This window comes from Aulostomus chinensis, chromosome 18, assembly GCF_037954235.1.
Source record: "Aulostomus chinensis isolate RoL2024-O1b breed Wild chromosome 18, RoL_Achi_v1.0, whole genome shotgun sequence".
Taxonomy (NCBI): Eukaryota; Metazoa; Chordata; class Actinopteri; order Syngnathiformes; family Aulostomidae; genus Aulostomus; species Aulostomus chinensis.
Window position 1 is genome coordinate 5,157,519 of NC_141337.1, and position 14,734 is coordinate 5,172,252.

At 45.2% G+C, this 14,734-nt stretch overlaps 1 protein-coding gene across 3 annotated transcripts in view; it reads right to left on the reverse strand.

Annotated features, from left to right (window-relative positions):
* brd4 (bromodomain containing 4) overlaps positions 1–14,734 on the reverse strand; it is a 26,835-nt gene continuing 12,101 nt past the window's right edge. For 2 of the 3 annotated variants that reach the window (XM_086184130.1, XM_086184128.1), the window contains exons 2-19: positions 10,079–10,460; positions 9,565–9,702; positions 8,768–8,903; positions 8,345–8,685; positions 7,770–8,147; positions 7,544–7,672; positions 6,795–7,025; positions 6,475–6,704; positions 5,809–6,140; positions 5,574–5,669; positions 5,113–5,490; positions 4,071–4,970; positions 3,869–3,975; positions 3,603–3,753; positions 3,387–3,523; positions 3,061–3,266; positions 1,819–2,071; positions 1–1,362 (exon numbers count right to left, since the gene is read on the reverse strand). In XM_086184130.1, coding sequence (XP_086040256.1) covers positions 1,294–1,362; positions 1,819–2,071; positions 3,061–3,266; positions 3,387–3,523; positions 3,603–3,753; positions 3,869–3,975; positions 4,071–4,970; positions 5,113–5,490; positions 5,574–5,669; positions 5,809–6,140; positions 6,475–6,704; positions 6,795–7,025; positions 7,544–7,672; positions 7,770–8,147; positions 8,345–8,685; positions 8,768–8,903; positions 9,565–9,702; positions 10,079–10,324 — 4,458 coding nt within the window. In that variant the 5' untranslated portion in view covers positions 10,325–10,460 and the 3' untranslated portion in view covers positions 1–1,293. The remainder of the gene's footprint in view (positions 1,363–1,818; positions 2,072–3,060; positions 3,267–3,386; positions 3,524–3,602; positions 3,754–3,868; positions 3,976–4,070; positions 4,971–5,112; positions 5,491–5,573; positions 5,670–5,808; positions 6,141–6,474; positions 6,705–6,794; positions 7,026–7,543; positions 7,673–7,769; positions 8,148–8,344; positions 8,686–8,767; positions 8,904–9,564; positions 9,703–10,078; positions 10,461–14,734) is intronic. The other variant, XM_086184129.1, reaches the window with a different exon arrangement.

A 14,734-nucleotide genomic window follows, 5' to 3' on the forward strand; every position in this document is an offset into this window, starting at 1 on the left:
CCCAACACTGGCTGACAGGAGGGACAACAGGGGGCTCCTCATCGCATGTCTGATCCAGTAGTGTGACTTGTGAACACGCCGATCATATGAACGTTATGTCTCCAAGTGTAATACAAATAACGGTGCGACGTTTGTAGTGAAATCATAATCGAACGAAAGCTCAGAGACGACGGACCTTCCCAATCTTCCGCTTCCTGTTGGAGCTTCACATGAAAAATACAAGGCAGGATGAAAGCTGCAACTGTCTTTGATAAATACTTGCTGGAACTATGATAATGCATATATTCAGGGTTGGTTGGGGTCTTTTTTTTTTTCCTCTCCGCTACCTATCGCTTTTTTTTTTCTTTTTTCTTTTTAAGGACAAGAAATTGAGCATAAAAGATAATGGGTTGTTTGGCATAGACATGTGGTGGAGTGTATTGGTGTGTAGATTCAAAGAGGGAGGGGGGGGGGGAGAAAAGAAAAAAGAAAGATCCAAAATAAACAGTTATTGTAGTATAAGAAAATACTTCTTTACAGTAGATACTAGATGATGAAAAAAGGTCTGCACTGCTCCGACTCCTGGCTGTAAATCTTATTGTTTCCATGTGTGCAGGCCACAGAACATAATGGTCTTTTTTTTTCTTTTTTTTTTTAGGAAAGAAGTGTAAGGCAAACTGTACCTTCTCTGTTGAGAAATATACATGATTTACAGTGTGGAAGTTGAGCCCCCACCCACCCCCCCGAACCAGTACATGTGTTCACTTACAACAAACAAAAACAGAACATAAAAGACCAGTCTTCTCCTTCACCTCAGACGTGTGGCGGTTTCAAAACACCTCTGCACAGTCTGTCAGTAAATTATCAGAGCATTTTTAAGAGTTATTGGGATATCGTCCAAATATAGTTGTGACCCCCCCCCCCCACTCGCCCCCCCCGCCTCCAGTACACTGTAAGAAGAAAGTGTGACAAAGGCAACTGTGCCAGCATGGGTCCTCTCTCTCTTTCTCTGGTTGAGACATCAAGCAGACAAAGCCTGATTCCCAGGAAACGATGTTCGTGACAGTGAGACGATCCCCGTTTGTTGTGTGTGTGTGTGTGTGTGTGTGTGTAGTCCACGGGGGCGGGGGGCAAAGCTGACCATGACCGCCCATCCGACGTTTGGACTCAAGTCTCCGTAGGTCCGTCACTTCTACATCCAGTCCTCGTCCCTCTGTGATCGCCAAACCTCTTCAGAGGAGGCTGAATTAATCCAAGTTTTTCTTGTTTGTAATGTTTTTGTTTTTTGCAGTTACGTTTCAGTTGCTCCTCTCCTCAAAAGAGGTTCTCCTCGAAGATAGCCATTAACTCACTTTGGAAATTCATGTCAATAGTCGCTGCCATCTGGTGAGAGAAAACATTTCATTATTGGTTACGTCTGAAGAGAGCAGCTACAGATGTGACCATCTTCGGCACAGATGTTTGACAAGAGCAAAAGCAAATGCTTTTTTGGAGGCCAACTCAGACGTCCGCATCACCACCAGCTCCTTTATTTGAAGCCACATTCACGTTTAAAGGGGATTTTCATTCATGCCAAATGAGACTTGATGAGGCTCACATATTTTGTTCAACAAGACAAGCTTCCCAGACAAGCTCAAGTGTTATGAATGAACTTGCTTCACGAGCGGGACTTCTAGCTTCACACTTCTGCTTTCAGAATCAGTGGCTTGTTTTAGTATTTACCAGAAAACACACTGAGTGAGACGAGGGAACCCGATGCTCACCACCTTGTTTCCCGGAGTCACAACTCATTGCTACATCGCACATTACTAATCCTCTCAGGGCTTAAGATGATCTCACCGCTTCTCGCCGCCTCCTCTCCTGCTCTCGGCGGCGTGCTAGCTCCCTCTGTTGGTCTAGTGGGTTCTGTATGGCGGGCTGAGGCGGTGTGGGGGGTTGCGGCGGTTGCTGGATGGCGGCCGGCTGTGGCTCCTGCTGTGGCGGCTGCTGCTGTTGTTGTGAAGGGGCTTGGATGTGCTGCTGCTCCAGACGCCTGCGTGGTTCCTCGTGCACCCTTCTGCTCGGCTCCATGACGTCGTCGTCATCCCGACCTCTGGAAAACATCCAAAACAATAATTCAGACCACATGACACGGAGCGCTTTTTACGTTGCTATGGCGGATTGGCAGCTGCGTAGGAGATATCATTGCAGACACATCTGGTGTCGTCCTGGAGCTAAATATAAAAGTACAAGGCTAACAAACAGCATCGCTCCAAGATTTACAGCGTGGATGCAGATCTGTGCAGAGATGCAGCCACTAAAAGAAGCCAGCTGGTTTTATTCTCCTCAGCTGTCACGTTTACGATGGAGAGGATCAGCGATTACAATGTCATGGCCATAAAAGTCACATGCTGTGGTCCAGGCAAGGAGATTTTCAATGTCATTAGCTTGGCTACAGCAGAGTGTTCAAGACAATATCAATGCAAAATTAATCTTTTTTTTTTTTTTTTTTTTTACTTCTCGTACGTAATCTGCCTTTTAAATTAGTGATTATTTATTTTATGCTGCCATTGAAAATCAAATCATGAAATGAATCAACAAATTCTCTGAATCTTATCTTCTCACCGATTCCATCCACTTTGTTCATTGTTTTTTCTAAAACCAAAACTTGAATACCCGCTTGAATACTCTTCTCCAGCAACCAGTGGCATTCAGTGGCTTTCAGAGTTGTCAGATCGTTGTCAAGTTTTCGGGGTTGCTCGCGAAAGCCGGCGAAGGAAAAAAATTCACGCGTGACGCGTCAGGTAAAAGAAGAAATCACGTGTGCGTCTTCTACACGCAGAGCTGATCCATGCATCAGCCAATGGGATATTGAGGGATAAAGTTGTGTAGTGCCGACCACGAGACAGCCTCAACTCTGTGGCTATTGTGGTTCTACAAGGTGGCCACTAGAGGGCACGTTGCATTATCTTATAGTCCAGGGCTCCCATATCTTATCCAGCACTCACCAACCACACACACAAGTAGATTTGTGGCAGAATGTCCATTTGTAGTCCAGCTATAAACAACGGTCTTCCTCATTCTTCCTCTTGACCAACCTACCGTAGTTTGTCCTGCTCTCTGCGTAGCCGGCCTTTTTCCGCCTGCTCCGCTTGGGCCTTAAGAGCTTTCTCTCGCTCCTCTTTCTCTCGGGCAGCACGGCGGAACTGCTCAAAACTGTCACTGGAGGACTTTACTGCAGATAAGGGCGTAGATGTAGACTTTTGTGCCAGGCTTGCCCATGAAACCATATTCTTCAGTTTCACATCCTGAGACAGCAAGAAGAGGAACGTCAGTTGTTAATGACAGCAAATTGAAAATCTGAAAAGATGCCATTGATAAACTCATGCAACAACAGATGAAGAGGTAATTTAGAAAGTCCCCCTTACATTCCCTTGTACCTTTTTGGGGGCAATGGGCGCCTTGGAGTCTTGCTTGAACTTCTCCTTGTCTTGCAGGGAGGGGGGCGGTCCACTAGGCTCAGAGGAGCGGATGACAGGCCGTGAGCTGTCCATGGACTTCACATCTGCTCAACAAACAATCAGGGTCTCAGAATTACGAAGCTTTTTAAAGGAAGACGGAGGAAGAAAGCTCTCAACACTTACTCTGTTGGCTGTGGCCTTGCTGAGAAGGCTTGTTTTCAGGATGTTTGTGATGGTCCGGTCTCATGGCGGGGTTAAACGGTTCTCCTCTCATCACTGGTGATGGAGGCAGTTTCTCCTCCTTCAACCCACTTTGGCTCCCAGGGGCCCTTTGCTGCATTGCAAGTAAAAAGAGATTAAGTCAGACCCCAAACCCAATGATAGAAACAGTCCTCCTCCCCTCCCCGGGCCCCTAACAAACATAACACAAACTTAGTCCGGTCTCTCACCTTTTTGGGCTGCATAATGTGAGGTGGGGACTGATGAGACACAGGGGGAAACTGGGGAAGTTGTGGGGAATGTATCATGAGGGGAGAAGGGTTCTCCCTCATGTGACCTGTCAGCAAACGGAAAGGCTGTCAATCTTCAGCTAACAAAACACAGCTGATGTGTCTCGATATAGCCATCTTTGCCTAGTATTATCAGACTCACCAGTAATGAAAGGATCAGCTTTGGCCGGGCGAGGGGAGGGCTGCTCCTGCTGCTGCTGCTGCTGCTGCTGGATGATCTGCTGTGCTTTGTTGGTGGGCATGGACACTTTGTGTTGGGATCCCTGGGGCTGACCACCTAGTCCAGGACCAGGCTGGTAGTTCATTTGCTGCTGTGGTGGTGGTGGTGGTGGTGGTGGCTGCTGCTGCTGCTGCTGCTGCTGTTGTTGTTGCTGCTGCTGCTGCTGATGACTGTGCTGCATGTGCCGGCCTTGGTGAAGGGTCATCTGTTGGGGTGGGGGTTGATGTGGTGGGGCTGCCTGAGCCTGAACTGAAAGCTGGGGAGGAGGCAGTACAGTCTGAGAGGAAAGCTGAGATGCCCCCTGGACTGACTGCAGCAGAGAAGTCTGTCCTGGTTGCTGCTGCTGCTGCTGCTGGCGAGGCTGCGCCGGGAGCAACTGCATGGACTGCTGGGGCTGACGAGCTTGCTGGAATTGCTGCAGATACAATTGTACTTGGTTCATAGGTGTGGTAGATCCAGGCTCTTCATCATCCTCCAGCAGCATTTGGGGAGGCTGGGAAGACAGCAAGCCCTGGGGTGTGAGCGTTGGGGGGGACATGGGCCTCTGATGCAAGGGCTGAGGAGGGTGAAGGATTTGAGAGGGGAGCTGGTGTTGTGGAGGTGCAGCTGATGGGGGCTGGAGATGCTGCTGCTGTTGCTGCTGCTGTGGTTGCTGCGGTGGCTGTGGCTGCTGTGGTTGTTGTTGCTGCAGGATCGGCTGCTGCTGCTGCTGCTGCTGCTGCTGCTGAGGCGGCGCTGGTTGCTGCTGGGGGGGTTTGGGATGAAGTGGTGCTGCCTTGTGACTGGGTCTAGAGGGCTGCTGAGGCATGGTGCTGTGCAAGGCTAATAGGTAGACATGTTAAATCAGGACAGGAGGAAAAACAAAACATTCAATGTCAATAATGTCTCAACATTTTCTTTTTGATCTCCAAGTACAAAAACAACATGATTTGCAGTAAAACAAACCGCTGGGAACCGGTCTTACCTGGAGATGGGAGGACGGGATGCTGGTTGAGGAAGGGGTGGGTCTCAGGGGACACTTGCCCAGCAGAATGAGCACTGAGGTGCGGAGGTGCAGGGGAGGAGGAGTTAGCTGTGTGGTGGGATAGATGCATGAGGGGCGGGACGAATGGTGGCAATGACTCAAAGCTAGTCTCCAACATCTGGGAAGACTCCAGAGCAGTCACAGGGGGAGCCATAAAGTCTGCAGGGGGTGGCTGATGCTGCTTCAGCTGAGTGGCAGCCTGAAAGCCTGCAGGCTGGGAATGAAGCCCAGTCTGAACAGGGCCACTCTGACCATGAGGATGTGTCTTCTTCCCTTCCTTCACAGACTGTCCCTTTTTCTTCTGCTGTTTTACTATTCCTGTAAAAAGTGAAATAAATAGTAAGTACTTTCTTTTGTTTTTAAACTCTAGAGATTAAATGGTCAAACTTGCAGTGACCCACCAGTGCCCTCAGCTTCACTGTCCGAGCTGGAGGCACTGCTATCTGAAGAGGATCCTGTCTTTTTGGAAGTAGCCATTGACTCAACAGGCTTCTCAACTGCAAAACAACCAGGAGTTTAAGCATCACCACACTGACCCACCCATAATGTTTTCACATTTGCAAATTAACTAGAGATTCAAAAACTTGACCATAAACACACACAAAAATGATTTGTTGCCTTTCCATAGAAACTGACCTGCAACCTTCTTCCTCTTGCGAAGGCAGGAAGACACATATCTCTCCAGCTCGCGCAGCGTGGAAGGCTTGAGAGTCTCAAAGTCAATCTCGATCTCATCAGGGTTAGAGTTCTTGAGCGAGGGCTCTCTGGACTGGATAATATGCACTACACGGCCAAGTTTGTCACCTGGAAGCTTGTTGATGTCCAAGCTTAGCTGCCTCTTTTCTTCGTACGTCATAGGCCTGCACTTCTCCAGAGAAACTGACGACCCAGCTGCTCCTAGATCGTCTTCCATGCCGGGGAGAGGCTGAAGGTTGGTGGGGTGATTGCTTTTTATCCCCTCTTTTTTGCTATTGGGGCAAAATACAGATGTGTAAATAACAAACTACACAGTACTTTGAAGAAACTCAGCTCAAAGAGCTAAGCAATTAAAAGCAGAATTACAGCGAAAGCTAACTGCTAACCTTGATATATTTTATATCCCAAGACTCAGAACGGAAACAAATCCCTCAAAATACAAAAAACTATAACAGAATAAACCAATTAAATTCTTTCAAATAGGATAATTAATCCTTTCAGGGGCAAAAACATTTACAGGAACATGAATATGTGGCTACTTCTTAACTACTATCACAACTGATCAGTAAACTGATGAGACGGTTACTTGCTGTTGAATGAACAAACCTGGATTTCTTCTTGGGAATAACCTCCTTGTTGTTATTGTTCATGGTCTTGGTCCTTTTCGACAGCTGTGAAACAGGTGTAGTATCCTGGATCTCATCTACAAGGCCCGGCATGCCTCCTTTCTTCTTATGCTTGTCTTTTTTCTTCTCTTTCTTTTCCTTCTCTTTTCTCTTTGGTTTGCTGGCTTGTGGTTGTGAAAGGGCTGCCAGCTGCTCGTGGACAGCCTTCAACTATAATGAAGACAAGAGACCAGTTCTTATCAAATAATACTGAGGGCTATACACTATTTTATCATCGCCAGATGTTTCCTGGTCACTGACCTGCTCCTGGAGCTCAGCTAACCTCTGAGCTCTCTCCTCTTCTGAGTCATCTGTTGAAGACTCTGACTCAGAGGACGAGTCACTGGAGCTGTCCGATGAGGAGGCGATGTGGCCCAAAGGAGGCTGAGGTTTAACTGGGGCGGGGTGGTGAAGTGTCGGAGCCGGGGCAGAAACAAGAGGCTTGCTCTCAGGTTCATCAGGCATCTTGGCGAAGCGCATCTCAAAGACATCCTATGAGATGAGAGGAAACAAAACAGCTAAGCAAAGTATGCATGTGTGCAAACACCAATCGAGCTCAACAGAACTGAATGTGATCATGATTTTGCCACTATTTGATCAAAACATGACAAACTTTACAATCCAAAGAAAACTGATAAAACACCCTCTTGCCTCCCTATTATCAAACTCATACAACAGGCTGGACATAAATCCACCTAAATCACTCAGGAGCATTATGAGGTTCCATTAAACGTTTGAGGCAGTTGATGGTTCCACTGAATGGTCCTTTTGGAGGAACTTGCAGTTCAACAGCACCGCAAATTGTATCCTCCAAAATGGCCGCAAAAATAAATCAACACGCATCTCAAAGGGAGGTCTGCTAGCATGACACCGTGATTCCACATATACTGTAGATTCTCTTTAAAATCCTCGGATCTCCATTAGCTTAAAAAAGTAGTGTACGTATGAGCTGCCCTTTCAGAAAAACAAAAAACAACAGAAGCGCTGGTTGGATGTAACACGATACACACCTGTAACTTGCGAGCCATCGACACCACCTCATGGTCAGGCGGATTATATTTGTAGCAGTTGGAAAACATTAATCGCACATCAGCAGCAAACTCCTGAGGTTCCCGGTATTGTCTGTTGTCCAGCTTGGCCTATCGAACACATTAAGGATAAGAATTACTGTTCATGTGAGGTCTTTCATCACATTCTCATAAATACCCTGGATAAACTGAGCAGTCTTCAACACACCTTGATGGTGCTGAGGTCCATGGGATGTTTGATGATGTCGTGATAATCGTGCAGTCCCAGTGCATCCACGTCGACAGGTTTGTAGAATGGCCAGGCATAAGCAGCATGTTTCTTGGACAATAGCATCTCTCTAACCAGGTTAGCGCAGTATCCTATCTGATCTTGTGGTTTGGGGCTATGACCACCACTTGGTCCCAGGCCCATACCTATTTGATGCTGAGAGTCCGGCGCTTCCTTCTTCATCACTTTGGTGGGGCGGGTGCTCTCTCGTCTAGGCAGTGTCTTCCCCGACTTGGACTCTGCTGGTGAAGACTCACTTAGTTGGTCGTTTGCTGTGGGAGTTGTAGTGTCTGCTTTTCTTTTCTGGCTCTTTCTTTGCTGGATAGCGTTGGATATCGAGGAAGCAATAAAAGGGGAAACAAGGGCGAGAAAACAGCTGATTAGACTTGGTTGCCAAAAAGTGACCTTCAGCGACACCTGCCTCAGTGTGTTTGTTGATGACCTCATGTCTCTCTTACTAAAAAAACCATTGATCTCACTGAGATAAACTGAATCCATGTCTCATTCACACTCACTTTGGTCATGGTTATAGTATTCTGAAGCATGGGGGCAGTGCTCTGGATGGACGTCGGGGGGAGAGAGGTCTGAGCTGGGGGAGGCACAGATGTCATGATGGGAACTGGAGGGCCGCAATCCGATTGGGCCAGGGAGTAGGGAGCCCCAAGCTGTGGTGCATGGCTGGGTAACGTCGGGGGAAGATGGGACGGCAGGGCCTGAATCAGAGGCTGGGGAGGTAGTGAAGGTGGGCCCTGCACTGGTCCTCTGGTCTGTGGTACTGCCGAGAGGTTTGACAGACCCCGTGTTTGAGGAGTCGTGGACGAAGAATCGATGATGGCCCCGGGTTTCAAGTTGAGACCTTCACAGGAGAAGACACCTCTGTTTCAAGTGGGACAGTTGGAAGAAAAGGTTTTGAAACACACCAGGGGCAGAGCACATACCTCCTTCTCTCCGGCCACGGCCACGGCCCTTCCCTGTCATTACAACAATCTCAGTTTCTTCCTGAGGCATCTCAGAGACCTTTTGGAGGAAGGCCTTCTCTAGAGCCTCAGCCATATGAACTATGTCATCTCCAGTCTGCAGGGAGAGAAAAACACTCTTAGCAACGCTGAGGCTCCCCAGTCGCTTTAAAACTTCACAGTGTCACAGTGTCTCCACTCGACTGTATTACCTCAAAGAAAGTCAGAAAAACCACGACTCTAAACTTGTAAATGGATAAGAGAAGATGTCTTATTTCACATTGACATGTTCAATTCAGCCAAAATGATTAAATAGATGAGCTGTGTTTGAATGATGAGATACACCATAATTACAGGAAGCAGAATGCAGGAGGTAAATCAGGTGTGGTCATTTAACAATCATGATCAACCAGTTTTATTGACGTACAATCAGCTGTTCAAGAGGTCAACAGCAGGGGGCAGTATGTCAAGATAAAGGCTCAATACAAATGTAAAAAATGTATGTATGTAACATTTACATTGGCCAAATTACACCTGTTTTCTTTCATCAAATTTCACCATTTACATTCTCCCAGACTCCCTGATTGTAATCTGTCTGCGATAGAACTTCCAAGTGCAATCAAAGCAGTTGATCTTTTGCAATCAGAAATCAACTTCTGTGGTTTTTCTCTTATTTGTAGATACTGAAAATCCTGCTACCGAAGAGCATATTCTTTACTTTTTATTGACTATCATATATTTCATCAAGCTCTCCTGTTCCATGCACGTCACCATGTTACCTTGTTGTATATGTAGCAGTTGGTAAACATCGTGTTGAAGTCTTGGATACATTCTTGGGCATTCAGGTAGTAACTGTTCTCAAGCCTTCTCTTGATTGTTCCCATGTCCATAGGTGTTTTGATTATTGTGTAGTAGTCCTGAAAATGGTTGTACATGAGTCAACATGATGATACTGGTATGATCGAGTAGGAAGAAGGAAGAAGATGTCACATATGAAGTAAAGAACTTGCCCCTCTCATCATGCCGTTTTGACAGTTACGAAAAACATTTTAAATACAAAAGGATTACGTAACCAATTCTGCATTCTGACCACCATTTAGTAGCGCATATCATTCATCAATATTCCTCTGAAAGATAAGAACAAACCCAGGTATCTCAAGCAATTTGCATTTACCCCAAACGAATGATAACAAAGCTACAAAATCTCAAGTAATCATAAAAAGACTGATGGGACGTTTGGAGGAAAAGAAAATTCTTTTCCAGAATCCATAAAAAGAATGAGTTAGTACTTACAGGCAGATTAAGTTTGACTGCATCCACTGGCGCATGAAAGGGCCAAGCAAAGTGGTGCTTCCACAGGGTCTTCACCACCACCTTGAGGAGGTACTGCAGCTGATTGGTCTGGCGCTTGGGCCTGTTGGGATTGATGCACTCTGGGGCTGGGGGGTTGCCTACTTGCTGGGCCTGCCCCTGGCCGGTGCTGCTGCCCGACATCTGCGCTGCATCCAGGCCGTCCCCCATTCTGACAGGGTTGGGCATGGGCTCGGGCCCCGAGGCGGGAGCTGGAGCAGGGGCAGGGGTAGTGGTGTTGGCAGTACACCAGTTCAGTCTTGGCCCCGGCACAGACTCCACTGACAGAGCACCACTGATCCCATTGCACTCCTCGCTGGACTCTCTGGGGAGGAAGAGAGCATACTTTAATTATCATGTCTGGAAACACAGCAACGGATGACACTTTAAATTATTTGCGCATTAAGACGGTCAGTAACAAGTTAACAGGACCTCAAATGTCATTATCATTTCAGCCAATCACTGCAGTTCTACTGTAAAATGCAGAATTTTGAAGTTTCAAAATTCAGTAAAAAAGTAGTAAAAATCCTCCTATGATCACCGTACACCTGAGCCAGGCTTCATTGCTGCCTAGTGGTGAAGAATCCAGTCAATGAAGCTGGTTGATTTTACCCACACAACGTGAAAAATAAATTATGAGATCCCCAAAAGTTTCTCTGCTTTTTACACAGCAGGAGGTGGAGACCAACGTGAGCCACCAAAATTATCCATCAACAACAAGTCCAAGAACTTTTCCTTTATTCGCTGTGCTTCATTCAACAAATGTACAAAGATGAAAATGTCTGGTGTAGAAACTTGTAAAACAAATTCAAATTATGGAACATGCTGATATTTAGGTTTTTAAAAAAAAGTGCCATTACACTCACAATAGTTCCTCTATTACCACTGGTATTAGTGCCAATCCTGGTCAAATATTCAGCATACAGGAATATGCTGGAGAAACTAATGGCAACGGGTGGAAATGGACTTTACAGTGACGAGGGAGACATACTGTGACCAGCAGTTCAACATGGGGAACAGAAAATAATTGCATATTCATTTATGTAGGATTTTTAATTAGAAGGAAGACGTTGGTGGTATTATATGATTTTTTTTACCATATAGAACATTTCAATACGTTTTGAGTATTTAGTATTTTTTCCCTGAAAAGACCACATTAGAGACCACAGATTGTAGTATTTGCTTGGTCCTCAAGGATCTGCACTGTGTTCAGAGAAGCCGGGAGGTTATTCAGGTCCATGTCTGGCTGGTGTGTGTGTTTGTGCTTGTGCTTTTTGTGGATCTGTCTTGTCTCAGGACCTGGGAGTGTTTAGGGATGTCAGTGGACGGGGGTGGAGGGTGAGCTGCGTCATTTGGCAGCTGAGGTACTGTGTGTTCCACTACACTCAGTCCTACATTATGTCCTCTCCCAGGCAGTCAGGGACATCGCATTCAAGATAAACACAACGGCAAAGAGGCCAAGAATTAAAAATAGACTGACATTGTGAGAAATAAATAAAAAAATAAATGGACACAATTTTCAAGTCTTTCAGCCTCTCAAACTGAAATCCACACCAACAAAAGGACCTTAAATATAAAGAGACACCACTGTATGAATCTGTGACTAATCTCATTCTTGATGAGTCACTTTCTGAGAATAGAGAAGCAGTTTGCGCACCACATGATCGCAGTCTTGGCTTGCCCGAGGCATTGGAACAGAGTGGAGAATCTGACCAACTGGTGAATATTTTAAACAGCACATGCAAAAAGAAGCACCGGTAGAAACAACAAATATGATGACTTTGTGACGAGAAAACATACCTCCACAAACAAGCACACAACAAAGTCAGTGAATATGGCACATGTTGTCATGAGGCCGTGGCTACTACATGTATGCTAAGTACAGTGCTTTTAAACTTAAAGCAACACTGCTGCCGTTTTTCCGAAGTTTTGCTTTAAAACAAATTTCCTCAATGGCAATGATTTGGACAAACCGGCTTCAGTCAAACAGCTCATTCAAGCTCGTCGTGGAGGACAGCTCCACGCAAAGGTGGCAAAATACCTCAGACGAATTGAGGTCACAATGAGATGTGATCCCTTAGACCACATTCGGACTTTGAAGGTGGTCTTGTACAAATACTTGACTCCTAAAAGGAGTGTGTAAGTGGATGTATCCTGGGCCACACTGAGGCAAAATCTAATCAACTGATCTCTTTCAAGTAAGCCCAAGTACGCACAAGATGATATGCTACGCGTTGTGGTTTCTGGTGATAGAATTCGACCGTGCAGATGAAGTCTTTCACAGTGACTCACGGTGTCCCTGGATGTGGGTCAGAATATTTGAGGCTCTGTATTTCATTGTAAGTGTTCCTATCTAATTGTCAAACAAATATTTGGCAAAACTGTGTGTGGAACTCTGTTTCTATCAACTGGTTGTATTGAATAAATTAGTAATAAGAATAAATTATTAGTAATAAACAGAGAAGAACCATCTACTGATTACCTCAGTTGGACAAGCTGTATGCATCGGTTAGTACTGGGCATGTCGTATGTTGTCTGGAGACAAAGACAAAGGAATATCCCGGGAGTATATTTGGGAATATCCTGGAAGATGCTGGCAGCGGAAACGGTTACTTAAGATTTGCTTCGTCAGAAATTATTTGAGAAAAAAGGGGTTCCCAGCTCCCACTTTGCCCTTTCGTTCTTCTTCAAAAAAGTCAAAAACGACCTTAAGCTAAGGCTAAAAATTGGGTCAAAATTGAGCGTCCAGAACATCGAGGTTGTCCAAAAAACTATGACTGGAATATTACTATGATCCTGAACTGTCAGACGCTAAAGTTATTCAAGTTGGAGAGCGCCGATCGAAGGGTTAGTTGTTAATTCTCAGAGAAACAAAAACAAAAGAACCTTGAAACAATTTTCCCGGACAACAAAAGAACATCCAGCACTTCTTTCTTTCATTTTCCATGACTCGAATACTGGTTCACATCCAGACTTTCCATGATGTGTGGGAATGCTGGAAATGAGCTGCAAACCATTTTAGTGTGATCGTTATTACAACAGGAATAAAAACTTGTGTGGCCACAATTAATGATGCATAGTTATTGTTCGGCTATCAACTGATACCCACGTTTTTTTTAAGTGCCGTGGAAAATAAAAGTCATTTGCAGATGAAGACATATTAAACGGAAAAACCAACATGAATTCTCTGAGGTGTTGGGCCATTGGAGTCTGCTGGAGAAGCTTCAGTGCACTTTGGCACATTTTCTATGAGTTTCTGGAACTGTAACGGAGCGGATGGAACAAAATCATTCCGAATGATATTCTCTCATGTGGTGTTTGATGCTGGTGGTGGCGAGAGCTGTCAAACACGTAGGTTCACCATCTCTCGTACATGTTGACTTGAGTTGAAATCTAGTGACTCTGAAGGCCACAGCATGTGATTAACATCATTTTCACGCCAAACCAATCAGTGACCCCGAGTGACCTGGGGTGTTGTTATCCTGGAAGAGATCAATCCCATCCAGATGAAAGTGTATTGTCTGAAACGTATCAGGGGAAAAAGAACTTGTTTGATGCAAAAATACAAAATTAAGGGTTGTAAAGCCGAGTGCAGAGCACACAACAGATTAAACAGAAATAGTCTTTTAAATCAGTTGTTGTGACTCATCAGTGACAAAATGCTGCTGTATATCGACATACTGAGTGGCAGGATGCCACAGTTTTCACTTTCTTCATGCTAATACCTATTTTCCTAAAGGTCGTGTTGTCATAATTTGCAATTTTTATCAATATATATTCATTCTGAAGGTTTGAAACGGTATCAGTGCCACTACTGGTAAAACCCACCCTACACTTATTTGCTCCTTCAACTTAACAGCCAGTTGACACCCACAACCTGCTGTAGCGCTCTCGCAAAACACAGCCCAACTCCTCTTTCTCTCGCTTCGTTTCTCACACTTTTTCAACTTACAGAAATAAGTCTGTTTCGATGCCAGGTCATGAGTTAGCAGCAGCCCGTATTTGTATTTACAATGAGGTGACCAGCCTTCAGTTTCTTGTGAGAAACAGCTTTATAGCTGATGGTGTTACAGTGTGAAACGAGAACACTGAGAGCACACAGCACGGGAACACTGTGTCTCAGTAGCCTTGAAACTCTCTCATGATTCCAATATGAGGCTTTATATAAGCATTGCGTATCAGCCTTTACTTGATTCAAGTAAAACCTTTCATGCTTTCTAAGGGGAGTTTGAACGCCTCCCATAGAATCTGCTTTTAATAGCAATTTTGTCATCGTGACTCAGTTAATTGAATGACACAAAACCCATTAAAAAAAAAATGTTGCAGGGTCAATAATTGAGGGGGCAGAGAGTACTTTTGCTCTTACTAAAGAGGAGTGATATTTGTCGGAGTCCTCCAGAGCCAGACAAAATTCTACCATGATTACCTAAGGTGAATCCATCAGTTCACTGTTATACTTTGTCTGTGGAATGTTTCACAGATGGTTATCTGTCTGCACATTTCTAACAGAAAATAACAGATACACCCATATTCAAACCTAAAAAGATTTTCGGAAAAACTAAGTGATGTTTACATTGGCAGCAGTCGAGCTGTTGGAAC